General features: G+C 48.3%; 1 protein-coding gene across 2 annotated transcripts in view; it reads right to left on the bottom strand.

The window, feature by feature from the left end:
- The window catches only part of LOC137377220 (ciliary microtubule associated protein 1A-like), a 68,395-nt gene that overhangs the window by 25,495 nt on the left and 22,258 nt on the right, over positions 1–20,642 (bottom strand). For both annotated transcript variants that reach the window (XM_068046758.1, XM_068046759.1), the window contains exons 3-5: positions 7,242–7,445; positions 2,375–2,476; positions 388–509 (exon numbers count right to left, since the gene is read on the bottom strand). In XM_068046758.1, coding sequence (XP_067902859.1) covers positions 388–509; positions 2,375–2,476; positions 7,242–7,445 — 428 coding nt within the window. The remainder of the gene's footprint in view (positions 1–387; positions 510–2,374; positions 2,477–7,241; positions 7,446–20,642) is intronic.

Here is a 20,642-nt window from a genome sequence, read left to right as displayed (position 1 = left end):
TCTCTCTTCTCCCCTCTCTCTTCCCTCCCCCTCACTTCCCCCCCTCACTCTCTCTCCCCCCCATCCTCAACCCCCCTCCACCCTCTTCCCCTCCTCAAACTGCCAATCATTGCTCACTGTGCCCGTGCAGCCCAGTGTCAGTCACACAGGATTAACGGGCCAGATTGTATGTTGGACAACCCTAATCTATATTCTAACTCCATGTACCTGCCTTTTCCCATATCTTGGAAGACTTTTGGTTAATTCATGATTAAATGGCATGGGGGTATCTCCATGTTGTACAGTGAAGGTGCACTGAGCAAACCAGAGATGGGGATTTGGAGCAATCATTGCTGCCAGATACTAACAGATATTACTAAAGGGGAAGCAGCTGGAGACAGATTCTACCTTCTGGAAGTCTTCATGGAAGCTGCCGATTTTATTTCGTCCACTGAGAGAGAAATTGGCGGAAGAGGATTTGTTTACAATGTTTGGGCCGAGTACAGAAGGCAGTAAATACGCAGCAGGACCTGAACAAGAAACAAAGACCCTGGTCATTTACCCATTCTCTCCAGACAAACAAATCAAATAAGAAATTCTTATGTTGCAAAATGATGAAATCCAACAAATCTGGTGCAGCAAATTAATTCGACAATTAGAAACAGGCAACAATCACTCAGTGTTACTCCTGCACCCTGTTAAACAATACAAATAAAATAAAAAATCAATACAATTAAAATAAAAAAACAATACAAATAAAATTAAAAAATACAATTAAAATAAAAAATCAATTAAAATAAAAAATACAAATAAAATTAAAAATCAATTAAAATAAAAAATCAATTAAAATAAAAAATACAAATAAAAAAATACAATTAAAATAAAAAAAAACAATTAAAATAAAAAAAACAATTAAAATTAAAAATCAATTAAAATAAAAAATCTATCAAAATAAAAAATACAAATAAAAAAATACAATTAAATAAAAAAATACAATTAAAATAAAAAAAATACAAAAAAATAAAAAAATATAATTAAAATTAAAAATCAATTAAAATTAAAAATCTATTAAAATAAAAAATACAAATAAAAAAACAATTAAAATTAAAAATACAATTAAATAAAAAAATACAATTAAAATAAAAAATCAATTAAAATAAAAAATACAAATAAAAAAATACAATTAAAATAAAAAATCAATTAAAATAAAAAATACAAATAAAAAAATACAATTAAAATAAAAAATCAATTAAAATAAAAAATACAAATAAAAAAATACAATTAAATAAAAAATACAATTAAAATAAAAAATCAATTAAAATAAAAAATACAAATAAAATAATACAATTAAATAAAAAAATACAATTAAAATAAAAAATCAATTAAAATAAAAAATACAAATAAAAAAAAATTAAATAAAAAAATACAATTAAAATAAAAAATCAATTAAAATAAAAAATACAAATAAAAAAATACAATTAAATAAAAAAATACAATTAAAATAAAAAATCAATTAAAATAAAAAATACAAATAAAAAAATACAATTAAATAAAAAAATACAATTAAAATAAAAAATCAATTAAAATAAAAAATACAAATAAAAAAATACAATTAAATAAAAAAATACAATTAAAATAAAAAATCAATTAAAATAAAAAATACAAATAAAATAATACAATTAAATAAAAAAATACAATTAAAATAAAAAATCAATTAAAATAAAAAATACAAATAAAAAAATACAATTAAATAAAAAAATACAATTAAAATAAAAAATCAATTAAAATAAAAAATACAAATAAAATAATACAATTAAATAAAAAAATACAATTAAAATAAAAAATCAATTAAAATAAAAAATACAAATAAAATAATACAATTAAATAAAAAAATACAATTAAAATAAAAAATCAATTAAAATAAAAAATACAAATAAAATAATACAATTAAATAAAAAAATACAATTAAAATAAAAAATCAATTAAAATAAAAAACAATACAATTAAAATAAAAAATCAATTAAAATAAAAAATACAAATAAAAAAATACAATTAAAATAAAAAAATACAATTAAAATAAAAAATCAATTAAAATAAAAAATACAAATAAAAAAACAATTAAAATAAAAAATCAATTAAAATAAAAAAAATACAATTAAAATAAAAAACAATACAATTAAAATAAAAAATCAATTAAAATAAAAAATACAAATAAAAAATACAATTAAATAAAAAAATACAATTAAAATAAAAAATCAATTAAAATAAAAAATACAAATAAAAAAATACAATTAAAATTAAAAAATACAATTAAAATAAAAAATCAATTAAAATAAAAAATACAAATAAAAAAAAACAATTAAAATAAAAAACAATACAATTAAAGTGACCTTACCTGGTGAGCAATCAGTTCTAAAACCTTTTGTCCTGCCGGCGATGGAGAACGCAGGAGCTGCACTGAAAGCTGATCTTCCAGCCTTCTCCGGGGAGTAGCAACCTGGACAGATTCAGAGATTACAACATCCCAACTGCCCCCCCCCACTGTACAAGAACTCCCCCCACTGTACCCTAATATCCCAACTCCCCACCCCACTGTACCCGAACTCCCCCCACAGTACCCCAATATCCGAACTCCCCCCCAATGTACCTGAATCCCCCCCAATATCCCAACTCCCCCCATTGTACCCAAATACCCCCCCCCCACTGTACCCCAACATCTCAACCCCCCACTGTACCCCAACTCCCCCCACTGTACCCTAATATCCCAACTCCACCCCACTGTACCCCAATATCCCAACTCCTGCCCCCCACTATACCTGAACTACCCCCCACTGTACCCCAATTTCCTCCTCACTGTACCCCAACATACCCAACTCACTCAACCCCTCCACTGTACTGCAACTCCACCAGTCCCCCCACTGTACCCCAATTCCCCCTCACTGTACCCCAACACCCCCCACTATACCGCAACTCCCACATCCCGCTCCCACTGTACCCCAACTCCGCCCAAGTCCCACAATCCCCCACTGTACCCCAACACCCACAACCCCCCCCCACTGAACCCAACCTCCGCCCACTGTACCCCAACTCCCCACACTGTACCCCAATATCCCAACCCCGCCCCCCACTATACCCAAACTCCCCCCACAGTACCCCAATTCCCCCCTCACTGTACCCCAACTCCAACATACCCCAACTCACTCAACCCTTGCACTGTACTGCAACTCTCCCAACCCCCCCACTGTACCCCAATTCCCCCCTCACTGTACCCCAACTCCACTATACCCCAACTCCCACAACCCGCTCCCACTGTACCCCAACTCCGCCCAAGTCCCACAACCCCCCACTGTATCCCAATTCCCACAACCCCCACCCCACTGTACTCAATTTCTGTCCACTGTACCCTAACTCCCACAACGCCTCCACTGTACACCAACTCTCCCAAACCATACACTGTACCCCAACTCCCCCACCACCCCCACTGTACCCCAACCCCCACTGTACCCAACTTCCCTAACTCCCACAACCCCTCCACTGTACCCCAACTCCCCCACCACCCCCACTGTACCCCAACCTCCCACCACTGCACCCCAACTCCCCTCACTGCACCCCAACTCCCCGAACACCCCCAATGTACTCCAACTCCCCAACCACACTGCACCCCAACACCCCTGTACCCCAACACCCCCCCACTGTACCACAACTCCCCCAACCACCCACTCTACCCCAAATCCCTCAATACTCCCCATTGTACCCACTCTCCCACCACTGTACCCCAACTCACCCCACTGCACCCCAACTCTTCCACTCCACCCCAACTCCACCAACAACGCCCCCACTGCACTCCAACTCCCCCCATTGTACCCCTACACCCCTATGTACCCAAACTCCCCCCACTGTCCCCCAACTCCCCCAAACTCCCCATTGTACCCCAACCCCTCCAACCTCCCCACTGTTCCCCAAATCCCCCACTGTACCACAACTCCCCCAAAACTCCCCATTGTACCCCAACTCCCCCAATCTACCCACTGTTCAAAGCCCCCCCCACTGTACCCCAACTCCGCCAACTACTGTACCCCAACTCCTCCAAGCCCTCACTGTATCCCAACTCCCCAATCCCCCACTGTACCCCAATTCCCGCAAACCCCACTGTACCCCAACTCCAAAATCCCCCCACTGTACCCCAATTGCCCCAACCGCCCACTGTACCCCAATTCCAATACCCCCCACTGTACCCCAACTCCCCCAACCCCCACTATAACGAACTCCCCCAACCCCCTACTGTACCCCAACTCCAAAATCCCCCTGTACCCCAACTCTCCCAACACTCGCACCACTGTACCCCAACTCCCCGAACCCCCCACTGTACCCTAACTCCCCCAACCCCCCCCCATTGTACCCCAAATCCCTCCCACTGTACTCCAACTTCCCCAACCTTCCCACTATAACCCAACTTTCCCCACTGTACCCCAACTCCCCCAAGCCCCACCTTATCCCAAATCCCCCCACTGTACCCCAACTCCACCAACCTCCCCACTGTACCCCAAATCCCCCCACTGAATCACAACTCCCCCAACCTCTCCACTGTGCCCCAAATCCCCCCACTGAACCCCGACCCTCCACTGTACCCCAACGCCACCAACACCCCCCACTGTACCCCTAACCCCCCCCCACTGTACCCCAACTCTCCCAACCCCCCCCACTGTATGCTCAACTCCTCCAACCTCCCCCCACTGTATCCCAACTCACCAACCCCCCCCATTGTACCCCAACTCCCACAACACCCCCCCCATTGTATCTCAACCCCCCCACTGTACACTAATTCTCCCCCACTGTGCCCCAACTCCCACAACCCCCCACTGAACCCAGCTCTGCCAACCCCCCCAACTGTACCCCAACTCCCACAACCCCCCCACTGTACCCCAACTCCCACAACCCCTATTTTACCCCAACCCCTCCCCACTGTACCCCAACTCTCCCAACCCCACCCCACTGTACCCCAATTCCCCCCACTGTACCCTAACTCCCACAACCCCCCTGTTGTATCTAAACTCGCACAACCCCCCCACTGTACCCCAACTCCAACCCCCCCCGCACTGTATCCCAACTACCCCTCATTGTAGCCTAACACACCCCCACTGTACCCCAACTCCCACAACCCCTCCAATTTACCCCAACTCCCCCCACCTCACCCCAATTCCCTCTCACTGTACCCCAACTCCCATAACAATTTGGATAAATTTTGGGAATCTGTGTTACCTGGTTTGTTGTACATTAGAATCAAACTTTGTTTTAGGAACATAGAAACATAAAAAATAGGAGCAGGAGTAGGCCATTCAGCCCTTCAAGCCTGCTCCGCCATTCATTATGATCATGCCTGATCATCCAACTCAGTAACCTGTTCCCGCATTCTCCCATACCCTTTGATCCCTTTCGCCCCAAGAGCTATATCTAACTCATTCTTGAAAACATGCAATGTTTTGGCCTCAACTGCTTTTTGTGGTAGCGAATTCCACAGGCCCACCACTCTCTGGGTGAAGAAATTTCTCCTCACCTCAGTCCTGAAGGGTTTACCCCGTATCCTTAGACTGTGACCCCTGGTTCTGGATTCTCCCACCATTGGGAACATCCTTCTTGCTTCTACCCTGTCAAGTCCTGTTAAAAATTTTTACGTTTCGATGAGATCCCCCCTCACTCTTCTGAACTCCAGCGAATATAATCCTAACCGACTCAATCTCTCCTCATACGTCAGTCCCGCCATCCCAGGAATCAGTCTGGTAAACCTTCGCTGCACTCCCTCTATAGCAAGAACATCCTTCCTCAGATAAGGAGACCAAAACTGCACACAATATTCCAGGTGTGGCCTCACCAAGGTCCTGTATAATTGCAGCAAGACATCCCTGCTCCTGTACTCGAATCCTCTCGCTATGAAGGCCAACATACCATTTGCCTTTTTTACCGCCTGTTGCACCTGCATGCTTACCTTCAGCGACTGGTGTATGAGAACACCCAGGTCTCACTGCATATTCCCCTCTCTCAGTTTGTATCCATTCAGATAATAATCTGCCTTCCTGTTTTTGCTACCAAAGTGGATAACCTCACATTTATCCACATTATACTGCATCTGCCAAGCATTTGCCCACTTAATCAACTTGTCCAAATCACCCTGAAGCCTCTCTGCATCCTCCTCACAACTCACCCTCCCACCCAGTTTTGTGTCATTTGCAAATTTGGAGATATTACATTTCGTTCCCTCATCTGATGGTGCAGTGGTTAGCATCGCAGCCTCACAGCTCCAGCGACCCGGGTTCGATTCTGGGTACTGCCTGTGCGGAGTTTGCAAGTTCTCCCTGTGTCTGCGTGGGTTTCTGCCGGGTGCTCCGGTTTCCTCCCACAGCCAAAAGACTTGCAGGTTGATAGGTAAATTGGTCTTTGTAAATTGCCCTTAATGTAGGTAGGTGGTAGGAGATTGGTGGGGATGTGGTAGGGAATATGGGATTAATGTAGGATTAGTATAAATGGGTGGTTGCTGGTCGCCAAGACTCGGTGGGCCGAAGGGCCTGTTTCAGTGCTGTATCTCTAAATAAAATAAATAAATCATTAATATATATTGTGAATAGCTGGGGTCCGAGCACCGATCCCTGCGGTACCCCACTAGTCACTGCCTGCCATTCGGAAAAAGACCCATTTATCCTGACTCTTTGTTTCCTGTCTGCCAACCAATTTTCCATCCATCGCAATACACCACCCCCAATCCCATGTGCTCTAATTTTACACGCTAATCTCTTATGTGGGACTTTGTCGAAAGCCTTCTGAAAGTCCAAATGAACCACATCCACTGGCTGTCCCTCATCAACTCTACTAGTTACATCCTCAAAGAATTCTAGTAGATTTGTCAAGCATGATTTCCCTTTTGTAAATCCATGCTGACTCTGCCCGATTCTACCACTGTTCTCCAAGTGCTCTGCGATAAAATCTTTGATAATGGACTCTTGAATTTTCACCACTACTGACGTCAGGCTGACTGGTCTATAATTCCCTGCTATCTCTCTACCTCCCTTAGCTACCCTCCAATCTGTAGGAACTGTTCCAGAGTTTTACACTGTTACGTTAAAAATATATTATTTATAAAATATAAGAGAACCAAAAATTAACCAGCAATGCATCTTGATTAAAATGTTCAACTTTGCTGTTGCACTGGAAAGTGCTACTCTGGCCACAGTGATGTTAACATTCACTTGTCTCTCCTGGTGTTGGGTTACCTGGGCCTGGGGTCAGGAACGGGTTGATGTTCTTCGGCCGGCTGTACAGTGAGTATGCTGGTGTCCCGTCCTTGCCTCTCCTGGTGAGCAGTGACGGGATGAGATAGGCTGGACCCGGGGAGTTGTCCACAGTGAACCTCGCGTGTGTCACTCCAAAACTATACGCTGGAGACTTGTACTTGGTCGCATCGTGTTGGACGTTACCTGGACAGGTAAGATTGATATCATCAGGCTGGCTGGCGGGGGCAGAGAGGGGGAGTGAAGGGGCGGAGGGAAGGGGCAGAGAGGCAGAGGGAAGAGCAGAGAGGCAGAGGGAAGGGCAGAGAGGCAGAGGGAAGAGCAGAGAGGCAGAGGGAAGAGCAGAGAGGCAGAGGGAAGGGCAGAGAGGCGGAGGGAAGGGCAGAGAGGCAGAGGGAAGGGCAGAGAGGCAGAGGGAAGAGCAGAGAGGCGGAGGGAAGGGCAGAGAGGCGGAGGGAAGAGCAGAGAGGCGGAGGGAAGGGCAGAGAGGCAGAGGGAAGAGCAGAGAGGCAGAGGGAAGAGCAGAGAGGCGGAGGGAAGGGCAGAGAGGCGGAGGGAAGGGCAGAGAGGCAGAGGGAAGGGCAGAGAGGCGGAGGGAAGGGCAGAGAGGTGGAGGGGAGGGGCAGAGTGGGGGAGTGAGGGGGTGGAAAGGGATTTTTAACTGAATTAATCAATTGTATTTTTCGGTCTAGCTGATCTGCAAATCAATGTTTAAGGGTTGAATGAAGCGGTTTTTCAACATGTCTCTCACATTCATTGATGTGTTGCAATTTGATCGATAACTGATACTAAATCAATCCTTATCTGAGTGCGACATTGATGCAGCTGAAGCAGACGGCACGCAGTATTGGTGTTTCTCGGCACGCAGTATTGGTGTTTCTCGGCACGCAGTATTGGTGTTTCACGGCACGCAGTATGATGTTTCACGGCACGCAGTATTGGTGTTTCTCGGCACGCAGTATTGGTGTTTCACGGCACGCAGTATGATGTTTCACGGCACGCAGTATTTGTTTTTCTCGGCACGCAGTATGATGTTTCTCGGCACGCAGTATGATGTTTCACAGCACGCAGTATTGGTGTTTCACGGCACGCAGTATTGGTGTTTCTCGGCACGCAGTATGATGTTTCTCGGCACGCAGTATTGGTGTTTCTCGGCACGCAGTATTGGTGTTTCTCGGCACGCAGTACAATGTTTCTCGGCACGCAGTATTGGTGTTTCTCGGCACGCAGTATTGGTGTTTCACGGCACGCAGTATGATGTTTCACGGCACGCAGTATTGGTGTTTCACGGCACGCAGTATTGGTGTTTCTCGGCACGCAGTACGGTGTTTCACGGCACGCAGTATTGGTGTTTCACGGCACGCAGTATTGGTGTTTCTCGGCACGCAGTATTGGTGTTTCACGGCACGCAGTATTGGTGTTTCTCGGCACGCAGTATTGGTGTTTCTCGGCACGCAGTACGGTGTTTCACGGCACGCAGTATGATGTTTCACGGCACGCAGTATTGGTGTTTCTCGGCACGCAGTATTGGTGTTTCTCGGCACGCAGTATTGGTGTTTCACGGCACGCAGTATTGGTGTTTCTCGGCACGCAGTATTGGTGTTTCTCGGCACGCAGTATTGGTGTTTCACGGCACGCAGTATTGGTGTTTCTCGGCACGCAGTACAATGTTTCTCGGCACGCAGTATTGGTGTTTCTCGGCACGCAGTATTGGTGTTTCTCGGCACGCAGTACAATGTTTCTCGGCACGCAGTATTGGTGTTTCTCGGCACGCAGTATTGGTGTTTCACGGCACGCAGTATGATGTTTCACGGCACGCAGTATTGGTGTTTCTCGGCACGCAGTATTGGTGTTTCACGGCACGCAGTATTGGTGTTTCTCGGCACGCAGTACGGTGTTTCACGGCACGCAGTATTGGTGTTTCACGGCACGCAGTATGATGTTTCACGGCACGCAGTATTGGTGTTTCACGGCACGCAGTATGATGTTTCACGGCACGCAGTATTGGTGTTTCTCGGCACGCAGTACGGTGTTTCACGGCACGCAGTATTGGTGTTTCTCGGCACGCAGTATTGGTGTTTCACGGCACGCAGTATGATGTTTCACGGCACGCAGTATTGGTGTTTCTCGGCACGCAGTATTGGTGTTTCTCGGCACGCAGTACAATGTTTCTCGGCACGCAGTATTGGTGTTTCTCGGCACGCAGTATTGGTGTTTCTCGGCACGCAGTATTGGTGTTTCACGGCACGCAGTATGATGTTTCACGGCACGCAGTATTGGTGTTTCTCGGCACGCAGTATGGTGTTTCACGGCACGCAGTATTGGTGTTTCTCGGCACGCAGTATTGGTGTTTCTCGGCACGCAGTACAATGTTTCTCGGCACGCAGTATTGGTGTTTCTCGGCACGCAGTATTGGTGTTTCTCGGCACGCAGTATTGGTGTTTCACGGCACGCAGTATGATGTTTCTCGGCACGCAGTATTGGTGTTTCACGGCACGCAGTATTGGTGTTTCTCGGCACGCAGTATTGGTGTTTCTCGGCACGCAGTATTGGTGTCTCTCGGCACGCAGTATTGGTGTCTCTCGGCACGCAGTATTGGTGTTTCACGGCACGCAGTACGGTGTTTCTCGGCACGCAGTACGGTGTTTCTCCTCAAAACACAGACTCACAGGGCTATGGAAAGTAAAGATGAGGAGATTTCTTTTTCTCTGAGGGTTGTCAGTCAGTGGAGGTTGGGTCATTGAAGATATTCAAGGCTGAGTTAGATAAATTTTTGATCTACAAGGGAATTGAGGGTTATGGGGGACAGACAGGAAAGTGGAGCTGAGACCACAATCAGATCAGCCATGATCTTATCAAATGGTGGAGCAGGCTTGAGGGGCCGAATGGCCTACTCCTGCTCCAAACTCTTATGTTCCTATCCCTTGATGTTGTCTAATATTAATAACTGTACCCTCCATCCCCACTATGCTTCCTCTGTAGCTTTTCTGTTTCCTGGTCCATTAGCAGGATTTTCCAAATTGGGAGGAAACGACAATGTCGGGCTCAAATTCCGGTAACGTGGCTGCAGGGATGAGTGGCGGGACATACTCGGGGATTTTCCTGTCCACTGCTAGTTGATGTCCAGCAGGAGGGGGTGCCTGCCCCAAAAGAGTGATGGGCAGGAGAAAGTTTGGACATGTCAACGGATGGTGCCATATTTAAAGGGCAGTTAGCAGCCTTCATACAGACTGCACACAAGGTCAGAGTTTATTATTTATTTTGTTTATTATTTAGAGAAACAGCACTGAAACAGGCCCTTCGGCCCACCGAGTCTGTGCCGACCATCAACCACCCATTTATACTAACCCTACATTAATCCCATATTCCCTACCTACACTAGGGGCAATTTACAACGGCCAATTTACCTATCACCTGCAAGTCTTTGCCTGTGGGAGGAAACTGGAGCACCCGGAGAAAACCCACGCGGTCACAGGGAGAACTTGCAAACTCCACACAGGCAGTACCCAGAATCGAACCCGGGTCCCTGGAGCTGTGAGGCTGTGGTGCTAACCACTGATGGGGTGGTACGCGGGGGTGGTAAGTGGGGGTGGTAAACGGGGGGGGGGGGGGGTGAATAGGCGGGGGGTGGTAAGTGGGGGCGGTAAGCGGGGGGTGGTAAGTGGGGGCGGTAGGTAAGTGGGGGGTGGTAAGTGGGGGCGGGATGCGGGGGGGTTGAAAGTGGGGGCGGTATGCGGGGGGTTGTAAGTGGGGGTGGTAAGTGGGGGGTGGTAAGTGGGGGTGGTAAGTGGGGGGTGGTAAGTGGGGGGTGGTAAGCGGGGGGTGGTAAGTGGGGGGTGGTAAGTGGGGGCGGTATGTGGGGGTGGAAACTGGGGGTGGAAACTGGGGGGGGTAAGCGGGGGTGGTAAGTGGGGGTGGTAAGCGGGGGTGGTAAGCGGGGGTGGTAAGTGGGAGTGGTTATTTGGGGTTGTAAGTGGGTGTGGTATGTGGGGGGCGGTAAGTGGGGGTGGTAAGCGGGGGTGGTAAGCGGGGGTGGTAAGTGGGGGGCGGTAAGTGGGGGTAATAAGCGGGGTTGGTAAGTGGGGGTGGTAAGTGGGGGTGGTAAGTGGGGGGGTAAGTGGGTTGGTAAGTGGGGGGTGGTAAGTGGGTTGGTAAGTGGGGGGGTAAGTGGGTTAGTAAGTGGGGGGTGGTAAGCGGGTTGGTAAGCGGGGGTGGTAAGTGGGAGTGGTTATTTGGGGTTGTAAGTGGGGGGTGGTAAGCGGGGGGTGGTAAGTGGGGGGTGGTAAGTGGGGGCGGTATGTGGGGGTGGAAACTGGGGGTGGAAACTGGGGGGGGTAAGCGGGGGTGGTAAGTGGGGGTGGTAAGCGGGGGTGGTAAGCGGGGGTGGTAAGTGGGAGTGGTTATTTGGGGTTGTAAGTGGGTGTGGTATGTGGGGGGCGGTAAGTGGGGGTGGTAAGCGGGGGTGGTAAGCGGGGGTGGTAAGTGGGGGGCGGTAAGTGGGGGTGGTAAGCGGGGGTGGTAAGTGGGGGTGGTAAGTGGGGGTGGTAAGTGGGGGTGGTAAGTGGGGGGGTAAGTGGGTTGGTAAGTGGGGGGTGGTAAGTGGGTTGGTAAGTGGGGGGGTAAGTGGGTTGGTAAGTGGGGGGTGGTAAGCGGGTTGGTAAGCGGGGGTGGTAAGTGGGGGTGGTAAGTGGGGGTGGTAAGTGGGGGGGTAAGTGGGTTGGTAAGTGGGGGTGGTAAGCGGGGGTGGTAAGTGGGGGGGTAAGTGGGGGTGGTAAGCGGGGTTGGTAAGTGGGGGGGTAAGTGGGGGGTAAGTGGGGGGGTAAGCGGGGGTGGTAAGCGGGGGCGGTAAGTGGGGGGGTAAGCGGGGGGGTAAGTGGGGGGGGTAAGTGGGGTGGTAAGTGGGGGTGGTAAGTGGGGGGGTAAGTGGGGGTGGTAAGCGGGGTTGGTAAGTGGGGGTGGTAAGCGGGGTTGGTAAGTGGGGGAATCGTATCGGAGCTGCTGTTTGGGAAATCTGACGCCGGGTGGTCTGGGATACATTATGCTGGCGGCAGAGAGACGGCAATGTCGCAGGGAATAATTCCGATAGTTAAAGGCGTACTTCAGTCTCATTTACATGCAGTCAAATGAAACTTAATGCAGCCTTGTGAATTAAATGTGCCGCACACGGGATCACAGGCCGACAAATCCCCCACGAATCAAAGGTGGCGGCATTCAGGCCAGGCCTCAGGTTCTGAGGGAAAGGTCAGCCATTGTGCAGCTGCCTTCATTTGAAAAGGAAACTTACAAAGAAAGCAGAGAGGTGCTGAGGGGCAGTCATTCGGTGGGGCAGCTCAGAGGAGCTGAGGGGCAGTCACTCAGTGGGGCAGCTCAGAGGAGCTGAGGGGCAGTCACTCAGTGGGGCAGCTCAGAGGAGCTGAGGGGCAGTCACTCAGTGGGGCAGCTCAGAGGAGCTGAGGGGCAGTCACTCGGTGGGGCAGCTCAGAGGAGCTGAGGGGCAGTCACTCGGTGGGGCAGCTCAGAGGAGCTGAGGGGCAGTCACTCGGTGGGGCAGCTCAGAGGAGCTGAGGGGCAGTCACTCGGTGGGGCAGCTCAGAGGAGCTGAGGGGCAGTCACTCGGTGGGGCAGCTCAGAGGAGCTGAGGGGCAGTCACTCCATGGGGCAGCTGAGGTGAGGGAAACTCTTCAGGGGCCAGAAGGTGGGACCTCCCCTGGCTCCAGGAAGGTCACAGACTCCGCAGTGAGGTCTGGCTGTCATTTAAAAATAGCACCAGCACCTGCCCTCACATCAGCTGGCGCCCGCTGGCAGATGCCTTCCTACCCGCCACCAGCATTTGATTGGTTGGGACCCGCGCCTCCATCTTGTTAATTAGCTGGCCGCCACGTAACTGAATGACAATGTCGCCCGCTTCTTGCTCTGCTGTCGAGATCCATGCTGCTGACATTAAATTCCACCCATTGAGGGCATCGGAATGGGAGCAGGACAAGGGAGGCTATACGGGAAGAGCTGGAGTCAGATGAAGGGTGGCTCCATGGGTCAGTGACCCCTCCCTGGAGGTGTTCCTGTAGGCAGCAAGGGATTGGAGATGCTGTTCCCAGCTCACAAGCCTCACGAGGAGGCCATGGCATACGGTGGCCGAGGAAGTCAGTAGCCGTGCGATGGTTGCATGAATATGGGTGCAGTGCTGGAAGTGTTTCAATAAACTGGGATGATCAGTAAGGTGAGGGGAATTTATAATAGCATCCTGAATGGTGTCTCTGAGATGTAAGGCTGAACCTTGCACTGGGCATGACCAGGGACCAGCGTCCATAGTGAGCTGTAAAGTTGCCTCACACCGAAGGCCCATTGGTCACTCAGTGCTGGACATGGGAAGTGGTACAGACCGACAAGAGTGACACTGTGTATTATGTGTTTGCAGGAGAAGCACATTCACATTCTCAGGAGCAGAGATCATCAGCAGGTGCTGTGCCATTCATAGCTGCAGTAAATCCAGTGGAGGAGGAGGAGGCAATGGAAATGTGATGGGTTGCAGCCGGGCAGCCTGTCACTGAGGGCGAGGTGGGTGTGGAGCCCAAGAGAGAGAGTTATGCCATGGATGCAGGCATCAATCCTTCTGACAAGTATTAGTGATGGTGCCCGTCTAGATCCTGATGAAGACAGGAAGCCCACATGAATGACATGCAGGAGGAGTTGGTTGAAAATGCAACTCACTAACATCACTCTTGTCTGTCTCACATGGTCAGTAGAATGAGGGATCGACAATGGCTCTGGGACCTCCTCTGGGTGCCTGTGTCCTAGAGGGGCCCAGCACATGGGGTGCCACCTGCATCTGTGCGGGGTGAGCCTCTATCATCATGCAGTGATCACGTCAATGTCAAAAGGGCTGAGAATTTGCCATCAACGCAAGCAGCACTTTGAGAAAAGCCCCAAAGGCTTCAGGCAGCCACTTCTTGACCCTTTCAAGGCCCACCTGCCCTCCCCTGCTTACCCGGAGTGGTTGAACACCTGGCAATGGGTCCAGGTATCTCGGGGCCATCACACCCACACATCACTCAACACTGTTGTTGGATAATTCCACACTGTGCATCTCCTGCATCCACTTGGTGGTCTGCTGCATGTGGCTCTCCATGCGGGTCACCACTCTCTCAATGGGGGACGCCATGCAGTCATACGCCAGAGACATGGCGCCACTCATGACATGTTTGGACTCCTCCATCATATTTGCATGGGAGTGAACAGCCTCTGGGAACTCTGACAGATGTCCACACATTTCATGCTGCTCCAGCTTCTGCAGTTTTGCTGATGACTCCCAAGGCTTGCCATCTGCTGAAGCTAAACATCACTGGGCCTTTCCTCAATCCTCCGATAGAGAGTGGCCACATCTATCACTACCTCCATGTTATCTGCATGTACTCATCTGTGCCATGTTCCCCAGCTGGTGCCACCCTTTCTAATGGTGTGTCAATGCCCACTGATGTGAGAGTATCTGCGCTGGTGGAGGATGCCGTCTTGTCTTGGATCTTCCTGAGGTCTCATGTGGTCCCAGAGCCGTTGTCAGTCCCTCATCTGCTACTGGCTTTGTGGGACAGACAAGAGTGAGATAACACCTCCTGCCTGTCATTCATGTGGGCTTCCTGTCTTCATCAGGGCCCACAGGGGCACCATAACTAATACTTATCAGAAGGATTGATGCCCATATCCATAATGTAACTCACTCTCTATTGGCTGCACACCGGCTTTTGCTCTCAGTGACAGGCTGCCCTCTGTGTGTGCAGCCTGTATGAAGAATGCTGACTGCCCTTTAAATATGGCACCTTCCTTTGACATGCTGCAACTTTCTCCCGTTATTACCTGCTGGATATGTCCCCAGCATCAGGACGACTTCTGAATTGGGAAAATCCTGCCCATACTAAAAACCTGACAGCACAGGAGGAGTCCTTTCAGCCCATCATTCCTGTGCTGGATCTTTGAAATAATTATCCAATTTGTCCCACTGCCCCTGCTCTTGTCCCAAAGCCTTGCACATTTTTCCTATTCCAGTATTTCTCCAATTCCCTTTTGAAAGTTACTATTGAATCTGCTTCCACCGCCCTTTCAGGCAGCACGTTCCAGATCACAACAACTCACTGTGGAAACAAACATTTCTCCTTATCTTCCCTCTGGTTCTTTTACCAATTACCACAAATCTGTGTCCTCTGGTTACCAACCCTCCTGGTAGTGGGAACAGTTTCGCCCGATCAATTATTTAGAGAAAAGGAAATGTTACAAATCTTGGGGCAGCCGCTGCAAAGGCTCCATGGGGAAAGATCACTGTGTAAGGTCCCTCCACTAAAGTGAACTGAGCGGCTGGACCCATGGGAAACCCCTCGGCTGTATACACCAAATATGGGTTTGCTGTAAAATGTACATGACAGGTAAAATGGATTTAAGAGCTGCTTGCTCTATTTTACAGCCTCAGCTGATGGAGGGGGTTTAAATATCAGACTGAGCTAAACAGCATGTTACTGCATCACAATCAGATCCATAAATCTGTCTCAAGAGAATGTGTTATCATCACATTGAATGTATGCTTTTGTCTGTATCCTGAGCTCCCTCAGGAGGTGATTAGTGACTGTTTACACAGACATGCACTTGTTGCTCAGTAACAAACTGCTAGCTACACAAGTGTGTCCTGGAGTGAATCTCTTCTGAGTCCTCACCTCTCTTTCCGCCAACTCCCAGCATTTTCCTCTCTCATTGTCAATAGGACTATGGTACGTTCTTGCCCTTGTTTAAGTCTGTTAAATCCCACACAGTTGGAGGGAGATTCACTGATTTTGGTTTAACAGTGACGTATTGTCTACACTCTCAGTTCTGAAATAATCTCAGCTGTGTGTTAAATGGATTTGCAACAATTCCCAATCTCTTGTATCATAAATCTCATCCTTATTTCCCATTTTTTTCTCAAAAATATACTTTATTCATAAAAATCTGTAAAAAAAAATACATTACAGAACAGTTCAAAACAGCACCAAGTTGACATTCCAAAAAGTGCAAAGGAAATCAGTTTTCTTCAATACAGGAGTGAGTTGTCTCACAACCCTTCCATTCCATTTGACCTGTCATGTACATTTTACAGCAAACCCATATTTGGTGTATACAGCCCGAGGGGTTTCCCATGGATCCAGCCCCTCAGTTCAGTTTGGTGGGGGGACCTTACACAGTGGTCTTACCTCATTGAGCCTTTGCCGCGGCTGCCCCAAGCTTTAGTGCGTCCCTCAGCATGTAGTCCTGGACCTTGGAATGTGCCAGTCTGCGACATTCGGTCGTGGACAACTCTTTGCGCTGGAAGACCAGCAAGTTTCAGGCAAACCAAAGAGCGTCTTTCACCAAATTGATAGTCCTCCAGCAGCAGTTGATGTTTATCTCGGTGTGCGTCCCTGGGTACAGCCCGTAGAGCACAGACTCCTGTGTTACAGAGCTGCTCGGGATGAACCTCGACAAAAACCACTGCATCTCTTTCCACACCTGCTTTGCAAAGACACATTCCAGAAGGAGGTGGGCAACCATCTCTTCCCCACCACAGCCACCGCGGGGGCATTGTGTGGAGGGGGCGAGACTTCGGACGTGCAGGAAGGATCTGACGTGGAGGGCTCTTCTCACCACCAGCCAGGCTACATCTTGGTGCTTGTTTGAAAGTTCTGGTAATGAGGCATTCTGCCAAATCACTTTGGCAGTCTGCTCGGGAAACCATCCGACAGGATCCCCCGTCTCCTTTTCCCGTAGGGCCTTGAGGACATTCCGTGCAGACCACTGCCTGATGGATTGGTGGTCAAAGGTGTTTTCCCGCAGAAACCTTTCCACGAAGGATAGGTGGTACGGCACGGTCCAACTGGATGGAGCTTTCCACGGCAATGTGACCAGGCCCATCCTTCGCAGCACCAGGGACAGATAGACCCTCAGCACGTAGTGACACTTGGAGTTTGCGTACTGGAGGTCTACACACAGCTTGATGCAGCCGCACGCGAAGGTAGTCATCAGGATGAGGGCGATGTTGGGTACATTTTTCCCGCCCTTATCCAGAGGTTTGAACATCGTGTCCCTCCGGACCCGGTCCATTTCAGATCCCCAGATAAAGCGGAAAATGGCTCGGGTGACCGCCACAGCGCAGGAGTGGGGTATGGGCCAGACCTGCGCCAGGTACAGCAACAATGTGACTGCCTCGTACCTGATGACCAGGTTCTTACCCACAATGGAGAGAGATCGCTGCTCCCATATGCTCAGTTTTTGGTGTACTCTGGCTTATCGTTCCCTCCAGGTTTTGGTGCACACCCCGGCCCTTCCAAACCATATTCCCAGCACCTTCAGGTAGTCTGACCTGACGGTGAAGGGGACAAAGGATCGGTCAATCCAGTTCCCAAAGAACATGGCCTCGCTCTTGCCGTGGTTAACTTTGGCTCCCGAGGCCAGTTCGAACTGGTCACAGATGCTCATCAGTCTGCGAACGGACAGCGGATCCGAGCAGAAGACGGCGACGTCATCCATGTACAGGGAGGTTTTAACCTGAGTGCCTCCACTGCCTGGGATTGTCACCCCTCTTATGCTCGCATCCTTCCTAATGGACTCAGCAAAGGGTTCGCTACAGCAAACAAACAAGACAGGGGAGAGAGGACAGCCCTGTCTGACTCCAGATTGGATCGGGAAACTTTCCGATTCCCACCCATTGATTGAGATTGCGCTATTGATATTTGTGTAGAGCAGTTTGATCCAATTGCAGATTCCCTCCCCAAACCCCATTTTGGAGAGCACATCCATCATGTAGGTGTCCAATATCCTGTCAAAAGCCTTCTCTTGGTCCAGGCTGATGAGGCAGGTGTCCACCCTCCTGTCCCGTACATAGGCGATCGTATCCCTGAGTAGCGCAAGACTATCAGAGATCTTCCTGCTGGGTACAGTACAGGTCTGATCGGGGTGAATCACAAACTCCAGAGCAGACTTGACTCGACTGGCTATGACTTTGGACAGAATCTTGTAGTCAACATTAAGCAGTGAGATGGGCCGCCAATTTCTGATTTCTGCCCTCTCCCCCTTCCACTTGTAGATGAGGGTGATGGTACCTTTCTTCATGGATTCTGACATGCTGCCAACCAGGAGCATACTCTCGTATACTTCCAGCAGGTCTGGACCGACCCAGTCCCACAGGGCCGAATACAACTCAACTGGTAAGCCATCGCTTCCAGGAGTTTTACTCGTCTCGAAGGACTTGACGGCCTTTGTCAGCTTGTCCAGAGTTAGCGGCTTGTCCAGTCTCTCCCTCATGCTGTCATCTAAGACCTCTGTGATAGATGACAGGAAGGACTGGGAGGCTCTGCTGTCTGTGGGCTTCACATCATACAGCCCAGCATAAAAAGATTTGCTGATCCTTAGTATGTCGGACTGCGAAGACGTTACCGAGCCATCCTCTTCCTTCAGGCTTCTGATTAAGGGTAAGAGGATAACCAGGGAAAGAGTAGGGCCCATTAGGGACCAAAGTGGCAATCTGTGCGGAGCCGGAGGACATAGGTGAGGTTTTAAATGATTACTTTTCATCGGTGTTCACTATGGAGAAGGACGATGTAGGTGTAGAGATCAGGGAGGGGGATTGTGATATACTCGAACATATTAGCATTGAAAGGGAGGAAATATTAGCCGTTTTAGTGGGCTTAAAAGTGGATAAATCCCCAGGCCCAGATGAGATGTATCCCAGGCTGTTATGTGAGGCAAAAGAGGAGATAATAGGGGCTTTGAAACAAATTTTCAAATCCTCTTTGGCCACAGGAGAGGTGCCAGAGGACTGGAGGACAGTGAATGTGGTACCATTATTCAAGAAGGGTAGCAGGGATAAACCAGGTAATTACAAGCCGGTGAGTCTAACATCAGTGGTTGGGAAAATATTGGAAAAAATTCTGAGGGACAGGATTAATCTCCACTTGGAGAGGCAGGGAATAATCAGGGATAGTCAGCATGGCTTTGTCAGGGGGAGATCGTGTCTAACTAACTTGATTGGATTTTTCAAGGAGGTGACTAGATGTGTAGATGAGGGTAAAACAGTTGATGTTGTATACATGGACGTCAGTAAGGCTTTTGATAAGGTGCCGCATGGGAGATTGGTCAAGAAGGTAAGAGCCCGTGGGATCCAGGGCAATTTGGCTAATTGGATCCAAAATTGGCTTAGTGGCAGGAGGCAGAGGGTGATGGTCGAGGGTTGTTTTTGCGATTGGAAGCCCGTGACCAGTGGTGTACCACAGGGATCGGTGCTGGGACCCTTGCTGTTTGTATTGTACATTAATGATTTAGACGTGAATATAGGATGCATGATCAGTAAGTTCGCAAATGACACGAAAATTGGTGGTGTTGTAAAGAATGAGGAGGAAATCCTTAGATTACAGGATGATATAGATGGGCTGGTAAAATGGGCGGAGCTGTGGCAAATGGAATTTAATCCTGAGAAGTGTGAGGTGATGCATTTTGGGAGGACTAACAAGGCAAGAGAATATACAATGGATGGTAGGACCCTAGGAAGTACAGAGGGTCAGAGGGACCTTGGTGTACTTGTCCATAGATCACTGAAGGCAGCAACACAGGTAGATAAGGTGGTTAGGAAGGCATATGGGATACTTTCCTTTATTAGCCGAGGCACAGAATATAAGAGCAGGGAGGTTATGATGGAGCTGTATAAAACGCTAGTTAGGCCGCAGCCCACAAGAAATCTCCCAGAATTAGAGATCCAAGGGTTTAGGGACAATGAGGAATTGAAGGAAATTACTATTAGTAAGAAGGTTGTACTGGAGAAATTAATGGAACTGAAGGTTGATATGTCCCCAGGAATGGATATTCTATATCCCAGAGTGTTGAAAGAGGTAGCTATGGAGATAGTGATGGATTGTTTTTCTTTAGAGATACAGCACTGAAACAGGCCCTTTGACCCACTGAGTCTGTGCCGACCATCAACCACCCATTTATACTAATCCTACATTAATCCCATATTCCTACCACATCCCCCCTACCTATACTAGGGGCAATTTATAATGGCCAATTTACCTACCAACCTGCAAGTCTTTGGCTGTGGGAGGAAACCGGATCACCCGGCGAAAACCCATGCGGTCACAGGGAGAACTTGCAAACTCCACACAGGCAGTACCCAGAATCGAACCCGGGTTGCTGGAGCTGTGAGGCTGCGGTGCTAACCACTGCACCACTGTGCCATTGTTGATAATCTTCCAAACCTCTAAAGATTCTGAAATAGTTCCTGTAGATTGGAAGGTCGCAAATGTTACCCCATTATTTAAGAAGGGAGGGAGAGAGAAAACAGGGAATTACAGACCTGTTAGCCTTACATCAGTAGTAGGGAAAATGCTAGAATCTATT

The sequence above is a fragment of the Heterodontus francisci genome, chromosome 14, assembly GCF_036365525.1.
Source record: "Heterodontus francisci isolate sHetFra1 chromosome 14, sHetFra1.hap1, whole genome shotgun sequence".
Classification (NCBI taxonomy): domain Eukaryota; kingdom Metazoa; phylum Chordata; class Chondrichthyes; order Heterodontiformes; family Heterodontidae; genus Heterodontus; species Heterodontus francisci.
This window is presented reverse-complemented; position numbering and strand designations above follow the sequence as displayed.